Source organism: Diabrotica virgifera, chromosome 2, assembly GCF_917563875.1.
Source record: "Diabrotica virgifera virgifera chromosome 2, PGI_DIABVI_V3a".
In the NCBI taxonomy this organism is placed as follows: Eukaryota; Metazoa; Arthropoda; class Insecta; order Coleoptera; family Chrysomelidae; genus Diabrotica; species Diabrotica virgifera.
The window spans coordinates 260,775,220-260,787,737 of record NC_065444.1 but is presented as its reverse complement, the minus strand read 5'-3'; the positions used below and the strand labels follow the sequence as shown (position 1 = coordinate 260,787,737).

The 12,518-nt window shown below is 30.5% G+C and overlaps 1 protein-coding gene across 11 annotated transcripts in view; it reads right to left on the bottom strand.

Annotated features, from left to right (window-relative positions):
• The window catches only part of LOC126880595 (zinc finger protein 883-like), an 87,963-nt gene that overhangs the window by 65,110 nt on the left and 10,335 nt on the right, over window positions 1-12,518 (bottom strand). The window contains exon 3 of one of the 11 annotated variants that reach the window (XM_050644562.1): window positions 203-1,474. The exons of the other annotated variants lie outside the window; for them this stretch is intronic. Coding sequence (XP_050500519.1) covers window positions 1,014-1,474 — 461 coding nt within the window. The 3' untranslated portion in view covers window positions 203-1,013. Of the gene's footprint in view, window positions 1-202; window positions 1,475-12,518 lie in introns of those variants that run through there. 11 annotated transcript variants of the gene reach the window in all.

Below are 12,518 nucleotides of genomic sequence, written 5' to 3'. Positions count from 1 at the left end.
TACTAGTTTTAGTGTTTCCCCAATGGCTAATATTAATTATTGTCAAAAAATCGAATTATTAATACACAAAATAATCAACAAAATAGTAGTTCTAGTTCACTCATTTTTCCTGTGGTTAATACTTGTACTAATTGTCAAATAACTGTTAACATAACAAATAACTTTTTATTGTATTTAATTATTACATATTTGGTTTCAGACTATTTTACAATATGTGTTGAAATTATTGAAAATAAAGTTGTTCTTTAATAAATTTGTTCTGAATTCTAAAAAAATATTTCCTTATACGCTCTGAGCTTCGCTGGTGGCGCTCCTAGCGGATTACTAATTCAACTTTCACCGGTAATTTTTAAATTTATTATTTAATTGTTATCGCTTAATATTTACAACGCTAAAAAGTAATTAAATTGTAACAGATTTTTTTAAGATTTTGCTAATCATTTTGACGTTCTATTGATGAAATATTAATTTCTTACTTCGAATACTTTCACAATTATCGTGTAGATGGCGCTAAGATTAACAGATTAATTTATAATTACATATTACGGAACATTAAAAAAACGTAAATGCAGTATTTAAAACAAGTATATTTAAGGTAAAAATATATACCACAGCTTTGACCAACTAATATTTTTTATAATTAATGTTTTTAATTTTAATTTTAAATTAATCACTTTGACATTTATGTCAAATTTCCGGTAAACGTTTACAGACTTGCCACTACTGGCGCTCGCGAATTTATAAATATCCCCTCTAGGTACGAGCTCACAGCGTATAGTAAGGAAATAACATTTTCGTAGTTATTTTTCGTTTCCAGGCAACGGCTAAGTATAAGGAAATATCGAACGTTTCTTTCAAAAATGTTGTCAAAAATGTCTAAATTCCTGGCCGATTATCGGAAAAAATATTATTAAAAAAGATAAGTGAGAAAAAGATGGTCTGGTGTGCAGCTGCACCTGGCACCGTCTTACGAGGATTAATTTTGTTGTTAATTTCCTACTGAATACAGAATCCTAAGAAGTTGAAGATTTGTCTCCAGTGTGTTTTCTCATATTATGTACTTTCAGTTCATTTGCACGGGAATACGACTTCAAATAAATTTCACATTGATAACGTTTTCCTCCAGTATGAATAATTATCACATGATTTTTCAAATTACTTGAAACAGAAAACGGCTTTAAACAAATTTGACATTGAAAGGGTTTCTCTTTGGTGTGCACCATAATATGTCGTTTCAAAGAACTTGCATTGGAAAAACTATTAAAACAAATATCACACTGATAAGGTTTTTCTCCAGTGTGAACTCTCATGTGTGTTTTCAAATGACCTCTTTTGAAAAACGACTTAAAGCATATTTCACATTCGTAACGCTGTTTTCCCGTGTGTTTTTGAACAGGTTTTCTAATTACTCCTTCATCAGAAAACGGCATTGTACTAGGTAATGTTATTTCCATTGTATTCTTGTTCAGAAAACCTAGAATAAAAACCAAATTTTAAAATTTGTCGGTTGTCAAAGTGTCAGGTGCTATTCGGAAACATTTCGCATGAATAGTTAATTATGTATCGAGTTCAGTAAATAAGTTTTTGTGGCACACAAAGTGAAATTGTATGAGCCAGGGTCCACTTACTTTACTCTTTCATATCTGAAAGATGTGCGTCTATCATTTCATAGTCTGCACTTCATTCAATTATGTGAATGATATGATAATATGATTTTATTTGTCTAGGCAGGGGTAACACCAAGTCTTATTCTAGTTAGTGACTTCCATATCCCTCAGTGGATGCGTGTGCCACCACGATTATCTTAGTCGTAGCGGGTAGTCGTCAGGTGGCCCTAGTGAAGCTGACTTTAGGAAGCCTTTTCTTGATCTTAGTCTAGAGAGTCATCATCACTTACTTCATACATGGGTGGTTCGCCAAAATAAGCGGCATATTGTGTAACTCGCTTTTTTCTTAAGTCCTTTACATACTCTGTTTTAAATTATGTTGCCAAAGTTAAGTCATGCAATAGATGAATGTACGCCACTTAACATTAATTTTAAAAAAAGTATTTTTACAAGCATTTTATGCAATTTTAATGTCAAAATATCAACTCCGAGGCTGTAACCCATCTTGTTTTTTGATCTTTTTTATAGTATTACACACTGAAAAGTTACAAAAGTGCAGATTATTTTATCAATAATTAATTAAAAACCCAATGTAATTTAAAACTGTCAAATTAATAACTTTCATTTTTAAAATCAAACCTTAAAAATCTACTACTAAAAACTGTAACCAACTTTGTGCATCAACACCGAGGCTTCATGAAAATATATGAAAATTTAGGCCAAACTGCACTATACTGTATGGCAGGCAGCTTGACAAGAGAGGAACGCTTCAGTCTAACCCAAATTGTGGAAGAAAGTGGACGAACATGATATCGTTAAGCGATAGAAAATTTATCATTGTGTCTCAAGCTAAACGTATGTTTTTATACAGTCAACACCGAAACCTTCGTAAAAACTTATTTTGCTAATTTTTTTAATATGTTTTTCTTTTAAGGCTATGGGTACATAATTCGCAAATATTTTACGTGTATCCCTACTTTTTCTGTCTTTACACGGCAAATTACGTGTAGTAAAATTCACACTGGTATGGATATGTAAACATTACTAGAATGTCATTCTACTTGAAAATGTCATCATTAATTTAAAGAGATGGGTTTTGAATGTTCTTGGATAACTGTTATTTTTATAATTGCAAATTATTAATTCCGTTAATAAATGTGATAATTTTTTCACTAACTATGTATTCAGTGATTGTAATAATTTATTTGTACAACAAAGACTAATACTCAATCGAAAAAAGAGAAAAAGTGTTAAAGTAATTTTTTAATAATATATTGTTATGGAACGCTTACAATTTTGAACATCTTTAACAACAAAATACTTGGATCACAGAATATATTATCCTTATGCACGGTTATTAGACTTTATTACGGTTGTCTTGTCCGACGGTAGTGGGGAGACCTATATTTTTGACTTTACGTCACAAGAGTTTACATTCCCATATTTTTAAATGGTTTTCGATCATTGAATGTGTGTTATTGTGTATATATGTGTATTATTTGTGTTATTATGAAATAATTAGACAAATAATACACATTTTATCTTATACCGGGTGGTGAATCGTAAAAAGGGCCATAGGAAACTCAATGTAAAATTCTGAATTGTTGAATTCCTGCTTCCCTAATTATTTTACATCAAAAGTCATGAGAGAATACTTGTAGAGAATTAAAATCTGTATTAAAATCAAAAGTTAAAATTGTTCTACGATTTAAATGCATTCCAAAATTTTGAAAAATATGATACATTTGCCACAATAGGTATGCGTGTAAAAGTAAAGCCACACGTTACTATTTAACTGACAGTGCTTACACCATTGACTGAATAAAAAATCTTTATTATTAATCCTTTCTCCGCAACTGAGGGTATCTTACCAACTGTATTGTTTTTAAACAATAGATGATAAAATAAAAATATTGACAGTTCAAAAATGTGAACATTATTGCATTGTGTGTGGCCTAAGTTTGGGCTGAAAACGAAAATGTATTACATTTTTACAAAAGTTTGGAATATGTTTAATTACGTATTCCAATTTTAACAGTTATTTTCCAATACAGATTTCAATCCTCTACAAATAGTTTCTAATGTCTTTTGATGTACAATAATTATTAGGGAAGCTGGAATTCAACAGTTCAGAATTTTTACATTGAGTTAATGCAAAATTTTGACGCATGTCAAAATTCTCAATGTGTTTTAATTGTATTCATTTTTTTCGAATCCTGAGAAAACTAATAAATATTTTTGAAAAATTTAAACTCAGAATGGAAGACTACATTATTACCGAGGGCTGAAAGTCCCTGAAAACTTCTATAATGTTTATTTTAATAAGTTACAGGGCTGAAAATAAAAGAGAAGTGTGATATTTAATTTCAAATATTTCATTCAATAGAATCTGCTTGTTTATTCTAAGGAGCTTTCCGCCCTCGGTAATAATGTAATCTTGCATTCTGCGTTTCAATTTTTCTAAAATACTTGGTTTTCTCAGGATTCGAAAAAAATCATATTACGATTCAAATGACAGTAAACTCTCGTGACGTAATCTCTTCCTTAATGTTCATTGGTTAGTCGATTTAGGCAACCGTAGTAATGTCTAAGAACCGTGATCCTGATGTATTCTCTGGTTGGATCTTCCACAAATAATACACAATAAATAACTTTTTATTAAGTTCACGTCTTAAATCAATTATTTATCAAATACATTATATATCAATAATATTTAATCAATAACATATTCCCGATGCAATGTCAAATATCTAAAATTGTCACTGATTGTCAGTGTCTGACTGACAATATATGCTGACAATATTATATTCGGCTGAGTGCGTTGTAAGACAAAGATAGATTTGGAAAATATTACCACGGCATTGTGTTTATTTTTTTCGAATCCTGAAAAAACCAATAAAAATTTTTGAAAAATTTAAACGCAGAATGAAAGACTAAATTATTACCGAGGGCCGAAAGTCCCTTAGAATAAATAAAAAGTTTATTTTGAATGATATATTTGAAATTAAAAATCACACTAAATTTTCTCTTAGTTTTTCACCCCTGTAACTTTTTAAAATAAACATTATAGAAGTTCTCAGGGACTTTCGGCCCTCGCTAATAACGTGATCTTTCATTCTGCGTTTACATTTTTCAAAAATACTTATTAGTTTTCTCAGGATTCGAAAAAAATGAATCCCCATTTGAATAGCATTGCAGCCGAAAATACGTACCGATCCTCTTAAGTATGAGCTATAAAGTTTTTTTGACACCCCATGAATAAAGCAGAATTATTTTTAAAATTTGTAGAAAGTAGAATTAAAAATGTATGAAATCATCAACACCGAAGCCATCAACTCCGAAGCCCAGTCGTGCCTCGGAGTTGACGAACGTGCCTCGGAGTTGTTGAAAGTATGTGAGTGGTCATTCTTAAACTAAAAAAATACAATTTAAATTTAGTCTGATATAGGAAAAGGGTTACTGGGTAAGCTCTCAAGATGTTTCGGTCGGTTTGGTAATATTACCTTCTTTTTATAGAAAATGGCTCGTATACACTGGAGTACGACGGAAAAATGAAGGCGAAAACCCCCAAAATCGTTAAATAAAGATTGTATGAAAGAAAGTAATATTTTATGCAGCTATGCTAATTTCTGTAAGAATATACCATTTTGGGCAGTCTTCTCTAATGTTGATAAAAGAGACATCTGTATATGTAGGCACATTATGTGAAAACATGGAGCTCATGTGTGGAAGCGGATAACAAATCATTATGTTGCGCAGAAAAGACTGAAGAATGTATAGAAAGGAAATGCCAAGATTATGTTCAAAAGCAGATTACATTTTTGAAGTTTAACGGAGAAGACACGGCTACATATTGGAAAGTTTTGTCAACACGAAGGCCGGTCTAAATCAACTCCGACGCAATTGATATTTTACATATTTTTCATGTTTCTCTGTAGTAGTTTATATCAAAATGGAAGTGTTTAAAGTTGGTATGTAATAAAACTATACAAAAGTTTTATTACATACCAATTTTTATTTAATTGTTACGATCACAAATTTCAATTAACAGAGAATTACGTCAACACCGTGGACACTTAGTCATCTCCGAAGTCACATTTCCGTTTTTCGGAAAATATTTAAAAATGATCTCTGCTGGTATCATGGGTAAGTGGAATAGCTCATTTTATAAAAAATATTTAAAAATGAACTAATTCTAAACCATGTTTTAAATTAAATTTCTCTATCTCGAAATCTATTTTGGCGAATCACCCACATAGGTCTTGCGGGTAAAAAAGTGACTTTTTAAAAAAATTATATCTTGAAAACTAAAAATTATTTTTATTTATAATTGGAGCATGTAAAAGTATAGTACTTAAGGTACTCTCAAAAAAAATTTCAGCCAAAAATATTCATTTTTGTAGAGTTGACTGCAATTTTTCGACAACAGCCCTTTTTGCGGTGGGCAGCATAACTAAGTCCAGTCTGATCTGAAATCAACAAATCAAAAAGTTTCTTGTAGTTTATACCTCTGGCTAGTGAATGAACGAAGGAATTTAAATAAAAATGAAATTTGAAGATTTTACATAAGTTTAAACACATTTTCGACCCCAATTTTTCTCATTTTTTCAAAAATGACCATTTTTAAAAATCCACAAGGAAGAAATTCCTGTAGCTGGCTGTATACCATTAAATTACAAGTAAAATTTAATATTTAATAAGTTTTTTTTATAAAACAGAAACGACTTCACCTAATAAAAATTCCTTCGTTCATTCACTAGCCAGAGGTATAAACTACAAGAAACTTTTTGATTTTTTGATTTCAGATGAGACTGTACTTAGTTATGCTGCCCACCACAAAAAGGGCTGTTGTCGAAAAATTGCAGTCAACTCTACAAAAATGAATATTTTTGGCTGAAATTTTTTTGAGAGTACCTTAAGTACTATACTTTTACAAGTTCCAATTATAAATAAAAATAATTTTTAGTTTTCAAGATATAATTTTTTTAAAAAGTCCCTTTACCCGCAAGACCTATGTAACCCCATAACTAACGTCCTGTGTTAATTTTTCTACGTTCACTGGTTTGCAATTTAATTTTTTTACTCATACAATTCCAATGTATACAGGGTGAGGCAGATAAAGGGCCTATTAGAAATATCTCGAGAACTAAAGCTAAGAGAATCTTGAAAATTGGAATACAGGGGTTTTGAGGTATGAACTATTTAATGAAAATATTTTCTTCTCTTTGCTACTTCCGGTTATACCGGAAGTTGATTGTAACTTCGTTTTTTTAAATGGGACACCCTGTATATTTTTACATTTTTTGATTCTCCTCGATTTCTTCTTTCTTAAAATATAAGGTTTTGTAATATTATATAGGGTAGGTTAAAAGATAATTACGTTTTCTTATTAATTTCGTAGCAACATTAACACTCTGTAGGATTGTAGTAGATTGGTATAATAAACTCTATTAATGTTCAAATGATTTTTAATATAGTCTACTATTGTTAAGAGTTATTGGTATAAGTAGTTAAAATTTTCATTTTAGTATACAGGGTTGGTCGAAACTCGGAATGAGTATTTTCTGAGTTTTCTTAAATGGAACACCCTGTATTTTAGTATTGTAATGAAATGTTATTTTATGGTACTTTTTAATTTCTTAAGCATCCCCTATACCTAACTTCTTTAATTTGTGAGTTATTGGTGATTAAAGCCAAACATTAATTGCAACACAAAATAGGTGAAATTGTATTAGGTTGGCCGTGAAAATATTTCTCTAGTGTTAGGGCAAAAGGACTTAAGTCCATTTTTGGCCAAAATGAGTTATCTACACATTTGGTTGTAAATTGTGAAGAAGTTTATTTTGGTAAAAAAGAATTAAGTCTATCTTAAAATATAAGGTTTTTAATAAGACTGGTTCAAAGAACATAAGTTACATCAGACTATTTTTGTTTGAGCAAACGAACATATCTAACTTAAATCCTTTGTTTTGTCCGATATAAACGACTTATGAAACTTAAGTCCTCTGTATCAATAGTCCACGCGTAGGTGCCGCTGTAAGTGTTTATGACATAAATCTTACTGATCGTGCTAAAACACTCACTTGTTGATTGATAAACACTAAAAGTTTTCTTCTTTTTGTTCTATTTCTTTTTATAAGAGAAAGTACTGGACTTACAATTTAACTGTACATAATTGTGCTTCACGAGCAGCTTCCTGTTATATCTGGCATAAATCAATTGCTCACCGTGGTGCAAATGAGATTGTTTCTTGTCTTTTCAAAGAAATAATGAACATGCCACCTGAAGTCACTAAAATAACCTTTTACTCAGATACATGTACAGGGCAGAATAAAAATTTCCACGTAGCTGCCATGTTCATGTCAGTCATGCAAATGAAAAGCTCAATAAATGAGATCAACCATAAATTTATGATCTCTGGGCATTTACACATGGAATGCGATGTCGACTATTCCCTTATTGAAAAACAGAAAAAAAATCGGGAATGAAAATTGCTCATCCTCATGATTGGGCTACTCTCATTAGATGCACAAACAAAAAACGTCCATTTAAGGTCATTAACTTTAGATGACTTCTACGATTTTGCCGCTTTATTAAGGACAACGTTTGTAAAGAAGCAAAAACATGTTGATGGAGAGTTGTTCAAATTGCAGAAATGTCGTTGGCTGCAATACAGAAAAAATATGCTACAATATTTTATAAGAGTTCTCTGGAAGAGTCAGAATATTTTAAGGAAATTCATTTTACTAGAAGAGGTCGACAAAGTGCAATAGAACTCAAGAAAAAGTATGATGGGTTAATACCTATAACTCTTGAAAAACAGCAACATCTTCTAGATCTCTTACCGCTTGTACCAGAAGTATAAAAAATTTTTTATCAAGAACTGCCAACTACAAGTATGAACGATAAGGACCCAGATTTAGAGGAGTTTGTTTCTGATGACGAATAACTTCATCATAGTTATATTATAATATAAAAACTAAATATTACTGTTATTAAAATGTAAACTTGTGTATTTAATATAATTAAAATATCTGGTCAAAAAAACTTAAGTATTTTATTCTCTGATCCAAAGGACTTAAGTCAGATCAAACTTTATTATTTTACAATATTTCATATTAAACTATAATATGTATTGTAAATAAGCTGTTTTTGAGCCATATGTGCTGACAATATATTTAATTAGGATAAAAATAGATTTAGCATGTTTCATCAAATCTTTAAAAATTATTTCTGCAATATACCATTTACTGACTTAAGTCCTTTTACCCTAACGCTAGAGATTTAGTCACAAATAATTTTTTGGAAATAAATACATATTAATCTATACTGATACTTAAAATTGCCAATAGTGGTTGAGGTATCAAAATACCATCGAAGTTAAGATTGTTGGTGCGATTAACAATTAAGCACAAACTAAAGCAGTTAGGTATAGGGAATTCTTAAGAAGTAAAAAGTACCATGAAATATCATTTCATTACAATACTAAAATATATGGTGTTCCATTTAAGAAAACTCAGAAAATACTCATTCCGAGTTTCGACCCACCCTGTATACTAAAATTAAAAATTTAGCTACACTAATAATTGTTAACAATAGTAGACTATATTAAAAATCATTTGAACATAAATAGAGTTTATTATGTCAAACTACTACAATCCTACAGGGCGGGAATATTGCTACGAAATTAATAAGAAAACGTAATTATCTTTTAACCTACCCTGTATATTATTACAAAAACTTATATTTTAAGAAAGAAGAAATCGAGGAGAATCCAAAAATGTAAAAATATACAGGGTGTCCCATTTAAAAAAACGAAGTTATAAGCAACTTCCGGTATAACCGGAAGTACCAAATAGATGAAAATATTTTAATTAAATAGATCAGTCTTCAAAACCCCCTTATTCCAATTTTCATAATTCAATTGTCTTTAGTTCTCGAGATATTTCTAATAGGCCCTTTATCTGTCTCACCCAAGAAATATGCCAATCAATATTATACAAACCATCGAAAACATTACTTCCATAATCGAATATAGGCAAAGATAAATGGAAAACTAACACAGTTTATACCAGTACAAAGCGGAGTCAAACAAGGTGACTCGTTAAGCCCACTGCTTTTTAATGTAATAATGGACGAAATAACACAAGCAGTACGTAAAGGTCATGGTTACAGAATGGGGAACAAAGAAATCCAAATATTATGTCGACACTTGTATCGATTTGGATTCAGCGATAGAAACAAGTTTGCTGCTGTCGGATTTTCTTGGTCACGAGTAGGACAAAAGGACAAAAAAGATGTTATGGTAATAACAACAAAACACAGCAATGCAATGGCTCCTGTAAGAAGATGCGACGAGGAAATAGAAAAACCCATAATAATTTTAGACCACAATAAATGCAAAGCCTTTGTAGGTCTTTCTGAACAGTTGAAGGCATATTATACTAGTTTACAAAAAGGAATAAAATGGTACCGAAATTTAGCAGTAGAATTGCTAACAGGAACTACAATAATAAATGGTATTGTTTACATTAGAAAAAATGTCCATCACGAAATTATTGCTATTATGAAAAGTTGTTTAGAATTAAAAATTATGTTGTTCTGAAGCTATTTCCTTGTGGCATTTTTATAATTTTACGTATTTTTTATGGGAAATAAGCCACAATTTTACTAAAAAATGAATTTATTAACGTTTCGAAGCCCAAATCGGGTTTCGTTGTCAAAATACAAAATACTATTAAAATAAAACAAACATGTTGTTGCTAAGTAAAAAAATTCTTCTAATTTATTTAATCTGACTCATTTATATTGGCAATTCAGACGTATATTATACATTTTAAAGTAGAAGACTTTAAAATGATATCGCCAATATTTATGAGTTGCGTTCCTGGGACGACTTTATATCATTTTAAAGTCTTCTACTTTAAAATGTATAATATACGTCTGAATTGCCAATATAAATGAGTCAGATTAAATAAATTAGAAGAATTTTTTTACTTAGCAACAACATGTTTGTTTTATTTTAATAGTATTTTGTATTTTGACAACGAAACCCGATTTGGGCTTCGAAACGTTAATAAATTCATTTTTTAGTAAAATTGTGGCTTATTTCCCATAAAAAATACGTAAAATTATAAAAATTATGTTTTAATGTGCAATTATATCATTCCAATTTAAATGTTGTGAACTATAAAGGTACTTTACTCTTAATCGAAATTCATATTTTTTATATACATACCTCGTATAAAATTAATAAAATTTGATATATGATGGTTGCATCATAAATCTTAGACCATGAAGAGCTTTTTATGAAGAATAACTTTTCTTCGTCAAATTAAAAATAAAAGAGTTATAAATTAAAATGTTGTTGGCATCAATAATTTGAGAAAAATCTTCAAATATTTTTTCCATTAGAAGAATGTAATTGCACATAGACCATCATTTTTTATTCCAAACAACATTTCATATAGTCGCTTCGCTAAACTCAGACACAACTGGCTAGTGATTTTAGTCAGCAATTTTGCCAATATGCCAAAAAAATAATTACTAAATAATTAGTAATTTTGCCAAAATTGGCAAAAAATTACCTACTTAAATCACTGGCCAGTTGTGTCTGAGTTTAGCGAACCGACTATAATAACAATTTTCATTTCATAACAAATGGAACAGTCCATTTATCATTAGGTAAAGGGAAGGCTGTATTAGGTCTGGATCCCGCGTATGAAAAAAAAGTTGATTAATAGCAAGCTGAAAATTTGTTAATAGCTTAAGGGTGTCTAGTCGGATAAACTTTGATATATGGGAACACTGGAACAGGGGAAGTTTTAATTGTGGAACAGGTTAAAAATTTGGAACGGTCAGACCACGAAAACGGCACACGTATTTTGTCCGACAGAACAGACTTAAACTCTTCGAACAGAGATTAAACTCTCATGCAAAAATCAGACTGCTATTTATCACCAAATGGGCGTTTTAATGAGTGGAACATGTAGAATATGTCAAATGGCAGAAATTATGACAGGTGATAAATAGCAGTCTGATTTTTGCATGAGAGTTTAATCTCTGTTCGGAGAATTTAAGTCTGTTCTGTCGGACAAAATAAATGTGCCGTCTTCGTGGTGTGACCGTTCCAAATTTTTAACCTGTTCCACAATTAAAACTGCCCCTGTTCCAGTGTTCCCATACATCAAAGTTTATCCGACTAGACACCCTTAAGCTATTAACAAATTTTCAGCTTGCTATTAATCAACTTTTTTTTCATACGCGGGATCCAGACCTATACTCGTATAAACCTTTTTAAAGTTGTTAATAAATTATTGCTTTCAAAATATACTCAAATTGTATTTTTGAACATCTTATGAAATCTTGAACATCTTTATAAATATAATAATTAAATTCACTATCAAATGTCATTGATATTTTATTAATACTTAATTTAAAATTTAGTTTGACATTCACGAAGTGTCAAACTCAAATGTAAATAACCAAACAAATTCATATTAAAAAACTAGCCTACTGACTAGCAACGATTTCAGCTAACATTTAGTGTGTCAGCAGAAAATAAAAGGATTTTGACGTCACATTTTAGGATTTGAGGTCGATTATCTCGAAGACGGTTAGAGATATCGAAATGCCGTTTTCAGATTTGGATTCAGAAGACAAAACTACATAAGAATCCATCGATAAATCTGCTCGAAGTATTGCAGGAGCCGCAATCGGTTGAAAAATATCCATCACGAAATTCAAGGAACAAGTTGTCACTCATCTTTTGGACGAAAGTTTTTCAAGGTCTCCTACGCCTAATCACATCCACGAAAATCATGTTTTAGTTGATGATAATGAGAAAATAAGATGTACAGCCTGCTACGAAAGACAAAAAAACAGCCACGATTGGAAATATACCCAAGCTAA